The 14,692-nt window shown below is 42.8% G+C and overlaps 1 protein-coding gene across 8 annotated transcripts in view; it reads right to left on the bottom strand.

The window, feature by feature from the left end:
- Positions 1–13,986, bottom strand: part of Ddhd1 (DDHD domain containing 1) — a 69,769-nt gene extending 55,783 nt beyond the window's left edge. For all 8 annotated transcript variants that reach the window (XM_070033100.1, XM_070033114.1, XM_070033121.1 and 5 more), the window contains exon 1: positions 12,938–13,986. In XM_070033100.1, coding sequence (XP_069889201.1) covers positions 12,938–13,802 — 865 coding nt within the window. In that variant the 5' untranslated portion in view covers positions 13,803–13,986. The remainder of the gene's footprint in view (positions 1–12,937) is intronic.
- Between the last annotated feature and the right edge of the window lie 706 nt (positions 13,987–14,692).

Below are 14,692 nucleotides of genomic sequence, written 5' to 3'. Positions count from 1 at the left end.
TTATAAGAGTATATGAGATAGGGACACAAGAGGTTTTATCTTTGTTGCTGTTGTTTTTAATGTACTTATATGTATTTTTTTGTTTCTTTTGTATGTTCTTCCCCCATGTTATAACCCTGTTTTCACTATATTTTATTCCAGTGCCCTGCATCTTGTATATATTTTTCTAATGTGAGGAGGGGAAGGGAAATAACAAAATGATGAAATCAGGATACAGGTTGACCCATTGTAACAATGAGATTTACAAGACACTATGTTGAAAATGAACTTTACAGCTGGGGGGTGGGGATGGGTAGAAGTTGGGAAGGAAGGGATGGTAGGGGAAAAACAAAGGAGGGGGTAACAATGCTCAAGAGGAGTACTCATTACCTTACTCATGTAACTGTAACTCCTTTGTACAGTAGCTTTACAATAAAAATATATATTAAAAAAGCGTATAAGAAATTAAATGAGTAACTTTTTCTGTTAGGCACAGATTTCATGCCAGCAAAAAAGCAGCAGCAGCAAGCACTTTTGATGTAAAAATCCAACATTTACTTCTATACCTCATAAAACAGTTGCAGAAGATATCTCAGTGCTACTGTGGGGCAAAAGCCACTTGATCTGTCTGGTCATTACAGATGTTATACTGTCCACTCTTGACATACCTGGACAGGAAGACATGCAATATTACAGTGGGAATACTGGGTTGTGCCTAATTTAGGAGAAATAAAGATCAAACATAAGAAAGTGAATCAATATGCTAAACTTAAAGAACAGACTACTGTTTCCAGCAGTGAAGAAATAACACCTATTGGATTTATAATACCACCTTGAATACTAAAAAAACAGACAAAACCTATGCAATGACGACTTTCAGCTACTGCAGAAAGGACAGTGATTACTGGCAAGTTTCCAGGCTATGGTGCAGGAAGAGGTGACCCACACAAAACTAAACAATCTTGCTTAATTGTAAAACAACTCAGGGCAAAGTGGCTGAAATCTGTCTCCTTGAAAGCTGATTTATGCTCACAGAAAGTAACTAAAAAGAAGTGACACACAGAAGAGGCACTAGAGGGAAAAAAGCAAGTTCAACTATCTCTAGAGTTCATAATAGGGCTAGGAATAGTTTATATTCCCATTAGACTTTATCTATGGGGGTACTGAGAAATGAACCTAAAAAGTATTTCCTCAGCAGTGAGGAAAAATTACTTTCACAATAAAAGATGGTCTGGCCAGGTACTAGTGGCTCATATCTGCTATCCTAGCTACCCAGAAGGCTGATATTGGGAGGATTGTGGTTTGAAGCCAACTAGGGCAGAAAAGTTCATGAGACTCCATCTCCAAAATAATCAGAAAAAAACGTAGGGCTGGAAGCAAGATCAAGTAGTAGTGTACTAGTAGTATACTAGTTGAGCAACCATGCATGAGAGATCCTGAGTTCAAACCCCAGTACTGGAGGAAAAATGTTCTGACCATAACAAGTCTAAAAGAACACCTTGATAGGATCAAACTAATTTGCAGTAACTTCATTTTTTTATGAAACAAAGTTCACAACACTAAAGGAATCCTGCAAAATCCAAACAATACCTAATACAACATTACATCCCACTTTTGGGAGAAAAGTTAGCCAACAGAAAACAGATCCCAAAATAATAAAGATGGTAAAATCAGCAAAAAAAAAAAAAAAAAAGACATTAAAAACAATCATTACACTGACTAGATTCAACAAGGCAGAGAACATGAGCATAAGGAGAAATGCAATTAAAAAAAAATACTTGGTAGGGGGAAAACAAAGGAGGAGGCAACAATGTTCAATAGGAAATGTGCTCATTACCTTGCTCATGTAACTGTAACCCCTCTGTACAGCATTTTTACAATAAAAAATGTACAAAAATACTTAACTTGAACGTCTAGAAATGAAAAATGCACTATCAAATGAAAAATACACTGAATGAGATCAACAGTAGCTTAGACATTGAAGGTCAGTGATATTGTTTAAGTTCATAATATAGCAATAGGACATATTCACGTAAGAACACAGCCATAGAAAGCAAGGTGCACGGTGGCTGAGCTCAGAACATTCCAGTTTGAAGCTAACCCTGGAAGAAAAGATTTTGAGGCTTTATCTCCAAAATAATTAGAAAAAAGCTTGGCTAGAGGTGTGACTCACATGATAGAGCAACAGCTAAGCAAGAAAGCTGAAGCATGAAGATTATGGCAAACAACCTCTCTCCCAGAAAACCCAGTACTGGCAAAAGTAATAATAAAGCAGCACAATAGAATCTACGTAAAATAAAATGCAAATTAAAAAAGAAAAGAAAAATGACAGAGCTGTGGGGGCAAATCAAAATGGAGGTTATATTATAATCCAAGCAGACTAATTTACACGAAGTAGCTCTTAAAGAAAAGGGGTAACGGAGAACAGAAAAATAATTTGAAGAAAGCCATTTTACAAATTTGGTGAAAACTATACGCTTACAGTTCCTAGAATCTCAACATATAGACAAAATACGAAGGAACAAATATGAAAAAAATCACATCAATGTGAATCATAATCTAACTGCTAAAAGTCATTAATAAGGCAGGGTTACCAGGAAAAAGATGACTTCTAGATAAAACAGTGGTAACATGGAACTTCACATATTAAACTAAAAATCAGAGACAAAGAGGTAGATTTTAAAATACTGATGGAAATAAAAATATTAAAGATTATTTATCCCACATGAATATCTTTCAAAAATGGAAGAGAAATAAGAGTTCTTTAAAAGGACAGCTTAAAGAAAAATATAAAAACACAATTTTTGAGTTTATAATACAAATAGCAGTAAAATGTAAGAGCAAAAAGGCCAAGAAGTAGGAAGTAGAACACACTGAGGAACTTCTACCCAGATACACAGTCATTTTTAAAGTTTATTGTGACATGCTAAAGATGCATAATGAAAAATCGAAGAGCAACCAATACAAAACAGAAAAGTATAACTGAATCCCAAATTTTGCTTAGGACAGAGAAAGTTAAGTGTATTATTCCTTTTTTTTTTTTTTTTTGGTCCTTTATGGGGCTAGAACTCTGGGCCTGCGTGCTGTTCCTTAGGTCTTCAGGTCAAGGTAAGCGCTCTACCACTTGAGCCACAGCGCCACTACCAATTTTTGGTGGTTAACTGGAGATAAGTCTTATAGACTTCCCTGCCTAGACTAGCTTTTAACCATGATCCTCAGATCTCTGCCTCCTGAGTAGCTAGGATTACCCATGCGAGCCACTATTCCTACTTTTAAACAAATCAAAACAAACACCAAATTTGAACGTGCAAAATGACAACATTCTTTGAGCTCTGCAGATAAAAAAATATCTGAGGTAGACAGAGAGACACCATATGCAAACACTTCCTTGGAATCAAGAGATTTTTAGCCCGGAATGCTCAAGGGGAAATGGCACCCCCTACAGGTTCTCCCATAAAGATCTAGCCAGAATATCATTAAGAGATTCTAGGGGAATAAAGGGAAATACAAATTCATATCTCTTTCATAGTACAGCTTCCAGGAAGGAACCATGGCATGAATGGGAGGGGCCGGAAGCCTTGCCAGGATCCCTCCTCCTTATTTTGTATGGAATGACAGAGCAATAGACAGGAGGAAAGAACAACACAAGCCTCACAACTGACTAAAAAAAAAAAAAAGATACATATGTATACACATACATACATACACATACATATGCCTAATAACCATATATATATATGTATGTATATGTATAGTACATGTACATATATGTGTATGCATAGCTTTCCATATACCTTTCTGACAAATAAAACAGGTGCCTCACACTGTTTTCAATTCTCAGAAGGTAAAGCTTCTAGGTCAAGAAAATTATACTACCCTGTCTTAGATATAAGAGCTTACACTTATTTGAACAAGTACTGTGCTAAGCAACCTACATACATATACTTCAACTAACTCTAAACAGGAATAATTATTTTGATCTTAATCCTGTGAAGCAGGACGCAGGAATAATCCTCCATTTACAAAGGAGAAAAACTCCTGTCAGAGAGATTATAATTTGCTCAAAGCCACATAGCTATAATAAAGCCAAGATTCAAACTAAAGCAATTTGACAACAAAATTAATTCTCTGATCCCACACAGCTTTTATATCCAGTGCTGGGGAAGGGATGGCTATCTCATGTCTTTGGATTAGAGACAGATTCAAGATTATTTCAACGTATATCTTCCACTAGATGCCAGAACCTATCTGCCATCCCTACCATGGTTAGTTTATTGCTATCTTTGCTAGTTAAAGAGGAATCCCTCAAAGTTTGCATGCTAGACCTCCTCTTCTATTGTAAGAGGAATTGTTGTGGACTATTTTCTTCTTGCCAAAATGGCAGAAAACCAAGAACTACTGGCTCTGCCTCAACTGAAAACTGAGCAGTCTTTTAGAAAACCATAAAATTCTCAATTGTATCAAAAATCTTGGTAGGTGGTAGAGATGATCTAAATGAGCTTTTGGGGGGAACAGCCAGTACCTCCCACATTTGGTGACAGCACCTACATACCCTCCACCCCCAAAAACTACAGATGCTCAATATTTTGGAATCCTTCTATGGGAAAGAATTCTGAGCCACAAGCAATAGATTCATGACACAGTGAATGGTATACTTCTTTCTCTGATGTCCAAGCCAGGAAGACTCAAGACAACACAGGTCATTCAGAGGCCTGAGACCAGGCAAAAATGACAAGGGCAGACAACAGTTACTAGGGCTCAAGGGATTTCCCTATTTGAGAGGTAGTGACTAAAACAGGTCAAGAAAATGCCATTTCAGCAAAGTCTTGAAGTCAAATTGAGAGAGCCAAGAATATTAAGTAGGTGTAAACTTAGATAGGAAAGGAAAATGGAGAAATAATAATGGCTAACAGTTACATGGAATTTACTGCTTATGGAATAGCTCAAGATCTTTAAATACCTTTACTCATTTATTAAAATAATCAGAAAAAGCAGATACTATTATTGAGGAAAGCACAGAGAATTTTTTGTTTTTATTATTATTATTATTATTTTTTTTTTTTTTTGCCAGTCATGGGGCTTGAACTCTGGGCCAGGGTGCTGTCCCTCAGCTCCTCAGCTCAAGGCTAGCACTCTACCACTTAAGCCATAGTGCCACTTCTGGCATTTTCTGCTTATATAGTGCTGAGGAATCGAACCCAGAGCCCCATGCATGCAAGGCAAGCACTCTACCACTAAGCCACATTCCCAGCCCAGCACAGAGAATTTAAGCTGTGTAAGGTCACACAGAGTATATAGCATGGCTGGGATTCCGAGCCAGTTTGGTACTAGTGGCCCATCCTTAACTGATACTCAATGCTGCCTTTCTAGAAAAGCCAGCTGGAGGTGGCAGAAATGAGTTTTAGTAAGGTGAAGGGTGATAGGAAAACAAATGTTGCAAACCAGTTCCATCCTGTATGTGTGGTCTCTCATGGTCTCTATAGATCTCTGCATAAAACAGAATCCTGTCAGGTAATCAAAAATTCAAACACCAGCCCTATATTCCAGAACTGACATATACACTATACACAAAGTAGAACTGAACCTCTCCCCACCAGAAATATAGCTCACATAAAGTAACACACCAGGCTAAAATTGCAAAATAAAATACAACTATATTCAAGTTTTTCTAACATAATAAGATCTCTGGCTGAAGATGTAGTCTAGCTTATCTATCATACACAAGGCCCTTGGTCAATTCCCAGTACAACCAAAACACACCAGCACCAAGAAATAAATACAAGGTCTCATTTTTTTTAAAATAAAAGGTAAAGAGCAGAACATGGGTAACTTGTGCTAATCTTACATAAGAAGTGTATTAGTATGTCTACAAAATGTGAATGCTGAGCAAAGTCTAGTGATCTATTCATAAACTTTATAGATGTACCCTGTCTCACTGAGTGCTAGGCATATATAGAGTAAACTTCAGCAGTCACACTGGAGGAGTAAGTGCCAGTGAGCGTACTTGAGCAGCCACACTGTAGTTTCTTCAGTTGGAGTGGTATTCAACACTGGTTTCCTTTGAAGTAGACTCTTTATGATGATTGTTTTTTGAGTTAAAGCAAACCCTTGGTCTTCCAAGACCATAAACTTACAGGAAGCTTAAAATACATACCAGATGTTAAAATCCAACATATGGAAGGACTAGCTGAGTGAATGAAGCAGACATGAAATAATCTGGGCCTACTGAGAAGCTATTCTACATTCCTTAAGAATAACTTATTCAGTTAATAAAACATGCATTGAAAGCTGGCCATTGTAAAAAAAAGCAGTGAAATGCAAGAGTAGGATTTTATTTAACTATGTCTATACTAAGGCTCAGAAGTAATTCCAGGTCTACTTCTGGGTATCATGTAAAGTTACTGAGTAGCACAATCCATAGCATGATTTAAAAACCTTAGGTTTTAACATTTCATACAGCAGTTCTATGTCCAATGTCACTTAGCTCAAGATGTATTCTGTCAGTGTTTAGCATAATGGTCCACTAAGTAGTAGCCAGAGGGAGAATAGGTAATAGATTTTTTTATTCAAACAGTAAAAATTATATTCTTGCACATAAATGCTTACCTCATAGCAATTTGGAAATAGCATCCAACACTCAGAATTTATGTTTTTCTGAGGTTTTAAGATAGTTGAGGTCTTGTGATGCAGAAATACAAATTTCCAAAAACTATTCCGACCCCCAGTAGTAATTTGACGGTATATCTGAATGACTATCTAGATGTAATTTAATATAATAAGAAATTAGGGCCAGGTACCAGTGGCTCACGTCTGTAATCCTAGCTACTCAGGAGGCTGAGATCTGAGGATTGCAGTTTCAAAGCCAGTCTGTGCAGGAAAGTCCATGAGATTCTTATCTCCAATTAACCACCAGAACACTGGAAGTGGTGCTGTGGCTCAAAAGTGGTAGAGTGGGGGTTGGGAAGGTGACTCAGTGGTACAGTGCTTGCCTTGCATGCTTGAGGCCCTGGGTTCTATTCCTCAGCACCACATAAGCAGAAAAAAAAAAGCACTGTGGCTCAAGTGATAGAGCATTAGCCTTGAGCTGAAGAGCTGAGGGACAGCACCCAGGCCCAGAGTTCAGGCCCCATGACTGACCGACCCCTTCCCTCACAAAATAAAATGGAACAGTGCTAGCCTTGAGTGAAAAAGCTAAGGGACAACACCTAGGCCTTAGTTCAAGCCCCATGACTGACCAAAACAAAAACAAAACAAAACCACATAGGATAAACATTAATGAATATGTACTTAAGCCTTGTTGGAAATTTAGTAAAACTAGAAGCCATTATACAAAGCAATTTCTGTAGTTCACTTTTTATCACCTTAGATTTCACTTGTCCCCTAATCTAGGAGTATCAGAAAGTTCCTTATTAAGCTTTTTGTCCAAGTAACTGTCAGTGATTCAATATCTGTAGAATCTGAAGAGTAGAACTGGAGATTATACACAGTAGATATAAAACATGTTTTTCCTTTTTTTTCTACTTTTTAATTAGGCAGACTGTCTATACATTTTATCACTGTTTTTCTTATGACAATACAATTTCAACTGTCTCTTGCTCATCATGAAATGATAAAGGTCTTCAGATCATATTCCCCAATTATCAAACTGTGAAAGTATTACCTGACAATATTCATCTTGGGCTTCCTATGAATACATTCCCCATTTCCTTTTCTCTTGCTTGTCTTCTACTTGCTTCCTGCTTCCCCTTTGTGTTGATCATCCTGAGAGCTTTTCTGGCCAGCACATTAGCCTTTTCTTTTCTTTAGAAAAAGGATCAGCTGCAGGATTCCACACAAAAATCTCAACAAAACACGAACCATAAAAATTGGTGTGAAGGCCAGGCGCAGGTGGATCACACCTGTAATCCTAGCTACTCAGGAGGCTGAGATCTGAGGACTGCGATTCAAAGCCAGCCCAGCCATGAAAGCCCGTGAGACTCTTATCTCCAATAAACCACTCAAAAGTGGTGCTGTGGCTCAAGGGGTAGAGCACTAGCCTTAAGAGCTGAGGGACAGTGCCCAGGTCCAGAGTTCAAGCCCCATGACTGACCAAAAAACAAAAAAATTGATGTGAAAAGTCCTAGAAAATAAAGTTTAGAAGAGGGGAAAGTACAGAAAGTGTCTTTTATAACGAAATAGTACCTGAGGAAAGAAAAGAGATTTGACAGGAAAGAAAGCCACACCCAACATTTACATATAAAAAGCATATGTAAATATGTATTATTATATTCAAACCATATACAAATTGAGTGGGTAGATAAATAATATGAAGCCAGTTAAACTAACTGGCTTATGACAATGGAAGACAAGCATGGAATGGAGTAGGGCCAGGTAGCCAAGTCCTGCCCTCCATGTATGTCAGAAACAACTCACATTCTTTTGCTGATTCAGTAGGCTCCCAAAATAACACTCAAAAACAGACTTGATCTGGGATGGGGTGGGCTTTCAAAAGATTTCTGCCAGCATCTGTAAATGTGAGTCAGAGGTCCAATGCAGCCCACAACTGTTTTCCACTTTGGATGAGTTTGGAATAATGTAGTTAAAAGATGTAAGAGATGAATGTCTTCCAATAGGAAGTCAGTACTATAATCCTGTTTTGTTGGAGGCAGAGTTCCTTCTATCCTCTGGACTCCATTATTAACAAAAGATTACTACTTATTCTTGAGGAAATAACATGGTTACATCTATGACAAGTTAATGATCACCATATATCCAGAAGAAAAACTCTAATTTTTCTATCTCATTTCTTTGGAATATGATTTCCCTTGATGTCAAAGTATCATTAAGACAGGTGGTGAATTTATAAAGGATTTGAAACTGGAAATGGTTTAAAATTGTAACTGCAATTAAGTATTCTAAGTACACCAGAAAGGGGAGCAGAAGAAATCTGTGGTTTATAGCTACTTCTGGAAATATATGTTCATATATAAAATAAATCAATTAAAAATGATTCATTTGGTCAATGAATGTAAATTATATACTCTCTAGTGCCTACTAAATACAACAATGCAATCAGACTTGTGAGACTGTTCTATTTATAATATTCCATATGTTGTACCATCAGTTATTCATAACTTTTGGCCTAAGTTATTTTGGCCAAATATTATTGTTTTTTGAAATAAAGTCTCTCTGTGAAGCATACATTAGCTTAGAACTTACCCTCCTCCTGTCTCAGTCTCCTGAGTGATTATAGGTGTGTCACCTCCTTGATTTACATATATATTTTTGGTAGGTGGCAGGGTTTGAATTCAAGGACTTGTGCAGGTGCTCTACCACTTGAGCCAGGCAGCCAACCCAGCTTTTTGCTGGTTAGTCTTTGGAGACATAGTCTCATTGGCTTTCCTGTCCAGGTCAGCTTTAACTTTGATCTTCCAGATCTCAGCCTCCTGAGTACCTAATATTACAGGTGTAAGCCAATGGTGCCTTGCTTGACAATATTCTCTACTATATTCTTTCACATCTGGTGAGGAACAGGCCAATGGTAACAATTTTGACTACTCAACAATTTTGCACTGGTTAACTTAAGCTTCTACAGAGAAGGCACACAATTTTTGGAAAAGAGCCCATATAGATGTAGCTCACACTTACCTAGTACTATGTGACAACCACCATTCTAAACATGTTACATACAATAATCCTCTCAAAGAAAGCAGTTTAGGAGGAATACTAATAACAGGGAGTTAACTTAGCCATTACTCAGCAATGATCAGTTTTTATCTAAAATGTCCACATGTAGCCAGAATACCTAAACATAGATAAAAATAAATTTCCTACAACTTTTTCATACATAATACTAACTTTTTAGCTATACAGAGACAAATGTTGTTCCCTTTTCAGTGACGCATGCCCAATTGCCTCAAATTTTATCTGTGAGTAAAGTTCAGAAAGAAAAATAAATTAGGATGTTTCTGGATATAGCTAGCTTGTTTACCTAGAAGCAGTGAGCTGAATTAGGCCACAAAAATCTAAATGGACAATGGACTTCTACTATTCTGCTGGACTTAAAAAGCCTTTCATTACCACTACTCAAAGTATCTTAAAAGGTTAAAAAAAAAAAAAAAGAAAAGCAAAATAAGGAAAAAATCTTAAGAGTTCTTTCATTTGAAGAAAGGATGGCGAGACTGTGTTCAGATCCAAGGAGGACTTACAGAACCAATGTAAACAAAGTTAACACAGAATTTTGTGAGGAAGGAGTAAGATTCCTCTGAAAATAATACTGTTATTTTCATTGTAGCTTATATGATGCCTTTGGATACCCCACGATTTTGTTTTGTAGAAAACTATTCAGAAAATGCTAGTATGAAGACAAAACATGTGTTGCTCTTAACAAGTCATTTATAAGCTATACTTGGCTTAATAGCTATTGCTGTAGGAAAGACTACAGAAGTGCCTAAGTCTCTATACATCCTTCAGGATAACTTTGTAGGCCCTCATCATTTTTTTTTTTTTTTTTTTTTTTTTTTTTTTTTTTTTTTGCGTCCGGTCGTGGGGCCTGAACTCTGGGCCTGAGCGCTGTCCCTCAGCTCTTCAGCTCAAGGCGAGCGCTCTACCACTTGAGCCACAGCGCCACTTCCGGCTTTTTTCTTTTTGCTTATGTGGTGCTAAGGAATCGAACCCAGGGCCTTGAGCATGCAAGGCAAGCGCTCTACCACAGAGCCACCTTCCCAGCCCCCCTCATCATTTCTTGACTGACACTGATATTTCACTTCTTATTCTCCAATCCATTTTCATAGGCACTGATCAAAGTAATGAAAAACCTTCGGCTTTTTAGTTCATCATGACTCACAGGAAAAAGTTCAAACTCCTTAGAAGTGCACATCGATCCTGTGTAGTATTCTCCCGATGATCCAGCCAGGTGCAGGTACTCCCCTCACAAGCTCCATCCTGTCCCCCAACCAAACACTAGCTCTCATGCACCTCCATCTCTGGTGGTCAAATCCCAAACTATCTGTGTGTCTTGGCAGCTGCAGCCAGATGTGGTACTCACTTCCTCGCACTGCCATACACTTTCTAGGATTCCTTTCCCTGTATTACTCAGACTAAACTCATCCTTTAGGACTCATCATTACACTTTTGGGACACTTTCCTGACATCCTCACCCTTGAAAGGATCAGAAGCTTTTTGGGCACTGTACTGTGCTCCCTCATCAAACTAATGGACTGCTTTATCACTTTTCAGCTGAGTGACCTTGGACAAATTCACTAAATTTCACTGAGCCTATGTCTATGTATCTCACAGTTAGCATTAATTTCCTATCACAGTGAAACCATGTCAAAAATTCCTTTTTCTAGAGGTACCATGCAAGCATTAATTTTTTTAATCATGAAAGAGCACACTGTTTTTAACTTAACCTAAAAGACTTATCTCTTAGTTTCCAGTCCCTTTTTCAAGGACGTTCTGCATTATCCTACTCTTTGCTTTCATCTGCTTCGAAGTCCATCTGCTTCAACAGGGGAAAAATAGTCTACAGTGATGCTTAGACCATTTCAAGAAAAAACAAAGTGGGTGGGAAGCCCCTGAAAGATGAGGATTTTTCTTCTTCCCACCTTTCCAAATACCTTCACAGGAATCTTGCATAAACACAAACCATTACTCAGTAAATCCAAAAGAAGTAAATGAATACAAGCATAACCTGTATTTAGTAAACTTATAATAAAGTGAGTCATGTAACAGATTCCATATTAATTTGGCCTCAAACAGCTTCAAATGCCTCTGGTGTCATCTTCAAGTGCAGCAAGAAACTTCCTGCTATGTTTATTTTATTTTACTTTCTGATTTGGCATATAGTATAATTGATAGGAACTCATGGTAACCGTCTTCAAAGTTTTCACAATATCAGAATCAACAGTGCAATTAAATCCCGAAGCGTTATTAAATACCTACTGTACTAGACCTTGTGACGGTACAAAGGTATAAGTTGATGGACTCTTGTCCATAAGCCACAAAACATACTGAAGGGCATCTAAGCCATCAGTACATATAATTACTAGTGAGATGAATGGTCATGATGATCACCAAAGACACCTGACTTAGCGCAGGGTCTCGCAAAATTAATACTGCATATTATGAACTATCAGTGGCCAACAGCTTGATATTATTGAGTATCTACTATATGCGATCACAGGTATTTCCATCCCCTGCCTCCTTCCTCTCATTACAAACCTAACTGTGCTGTTGTCTAAGGACTGTCCGCCACACTTGTATCACATACATGGGCCAAGCACTGCTCCAAGACCGTTAGGTGTATGTTTCTCATTTACAATACCGCTATTGTATAGAAGAGAAACCGGAGGTGCAGGGCTTGTCATTTTTCAAGGTCAAGAGGCAAAAAGGACCATGTCAATGAGGATCTAAGAAGCACCCCGCCAAGGGCGCGCGGATTCGCTTTGGGCTTGCGGGAACGCACCGGCGGGAACCCGCCGGGGCTGCACTCCCCCCCCCCCCCAGTCCCTAACTGGACTCTGGACTCCCCGGCAGCCGCCCCCAGTCCTTCCCACCGCAGAGGCCACGCGGGAGACTTCCATCACAGGTAGGTGTTCAGGGTAAACGGGAGCGAATCCGATTTCGAGGTGGCGGACCGGGCTCGGATAACGAAAGGAAAACCTTTGGGATTGAGGGAGGGAGGTGGGGTGGGGTGGGTTGCGTTTCCAGGACCACCGCCCGCAGGGGATGGCAGCCGCCAGCGTCGTTCTCCCAGCACCCCCGTCCCTCCACCCCCACCCCCCACCCCGGCAGCCTTGGGTTGGGCCATCTGCTCCTCCACCCTCGCCCGCGGGCGCTCCCCGCACGCTCCTCTCCATCCAACCCCGACACCGCACCGCTCCAGGCCTCACGCGCCTCCCGGCCGAGTCCTACATCCAACTCGGCTGGCTGGCTGGCGGGGTCCTGGCAGGGGCGGCCCCGGGCCCCGGCTACTTACGGTTCCAGTACACCGGGTAGCACTCTCCTTGGGTCACATCCACCTCGTAGAGGCCGCCTCGCACGCACACCGGCTCGATGTTCACCAGCTCCTCCATCTCGGGCTCGTGTCCCGCCGCCGCGCGCGGGCAGAAGCCGCAGGCGCGGTCCTCGTCGTCTTCCTCCCCGGAGCTGGAGGCCCGGCCGCACGCCGGGTCGCCATCCCGACTGTGCGCTCCGGGCCGGGCGCCCGAGGCCTGCAGTACGGTCCGGAAGGCGAGCTCGATGCGCAGGGAGTCGTAGCCGATGAAGGGCTTCCAGGTCTTCTTGTCCTCCTTGTAGAACCAGCGCACCTCCTCCGGGCCCAGCTCCGTCACCACCTCGTAGCGGTGGCGGGCGGCGGGGCCGGCGGGCCGGGGACGCTTCCTCTCCCCGGAGCCCCCGCCCGCCGCGCTCCCGCCGCCGCCGCCGCCGCCGCCGCCGCCGCCCCCCGACTCGGCCGGAGCGAGCGGGGCCGACGCGGGCGGGTGCAGGGACGACGAGCTGCCGCCGCCGCCGCCGCTCTCGCCCTCGCTGTAGTAGCGCAGCGAGGAGCCCGACTCGGCCGAGCTGAAGTCGTAGTTCTCGTCGCTGAAGCAGGCGTCCAGCGCCAGGTGGTTGAGATCCTCGGCGCCCGGCGCCAGGTGCAGGGCGGCCTCCCCGCGCAGCAGGGCCAGCGGCACGCTCCCGTCGCCCGGGTCCCCGCCGGGCAGGTGCTCGAAGCAGCAGATGCCGCCGCCGCCGCCGCCGCCGAACGCCGGCGCCGAGTCCGGACCCAGGTCCCAGGCGCCGCCGTCCCGGCCGTTATGCTCCGGACTCCGCGGGGATCCGCGGCCCGGATAATTCATGGTGTCCAGACGCCGCCGGCTGCCCGGCCGCGCGCCGAGCCGTGGCCCCCAGCGCTTCCGCCACACATCCAACGCCGCCGCCCTCTCCGCGGGGAGTTTTTAATCTTTTCAAATCCCGAACGGGGCTGCGGCGGCAGCGGCGGCGGCTCCGCCTCTCCCCGAGGCCCGCGGCCGCCGCAGCGGCGTTCTGGGACCCGCCCCATTGTCACGCACCCGACGTGGGCGGGGCTTGGTGTCCTGGCCACGCCCCCCCTCGGCCGCGCGCGCGTGCCCGCCCGTCACCCCGGAAACTTGGTCTCTGCCGGCCCTGAGCGCGCGCGCAGACCCTTGCCCTTTATCCTCCGAGGGCCCGGGGTCGGCTCCGGTCAGAGGCCTACCTTGGCCTCCTAGACAACCTGCTGAGATCTTTCACGTGTCAGTTGTACTGCTGCTTGGGTGGGGGTGGGGGTGGGAAGGGGGGGGCCCAGCTGGGGCGAGGCGTTCCCCCACGCATCCTTGCAATTTGGGTCTTGAGCCCGCCGGCCTCCGCATCCGGAGGGGCTCAGAAAGTTGGCTTGCTCAAGTTCATGACTTTGATACCGGTCTCACCTGGACCTACTGGGTCACCTGCTTTGTGTCTACTGAATTGTCGGCCCACACAAGCCACTCCACCCCAGGTCCACCCAGGCTCCCTTCTGTCATCACTCCCACGCGGCAACTGGACTTCCTTCCAGGGACTCTTCGTGTCATTGTCAGGGTTCAACGCTCCCATTTCCTGTTTTCTTTTTACTGTGAGGGCCTTGGTGGAAACAAGGTGCATATGCCTGGCCTTTTCCCCCCTTCAGTGGGTGCTCAAATCCATCTTCGTTGACTGCACACCCAGCCAAGTGTGAAAAGATGACTAGGTTGAA

Source organism: Dipodomys merriami, unplaced genomic scaffold (assembly GCF_024711535.1).
Source record: "Dipodomys merriami isolate MVZ:Mamm:240054 unplaced genomic scaffold, mDipMer1.0.p SCAF_1, whole genome shotgun sequence".
NCBI classification, from domain to species: domain Eukaryota; kingdom Metazoa; phylum Chordata; class Mammalia; order Rodentia; family Heteromyidae; genus Dipodomys; species Dipodomys merriami.
The sequence above is the reverse complement of the archived record's forward strand: the minus strand, read 5'-3'. Positions and strand labels throughout refer to the sequence as shown.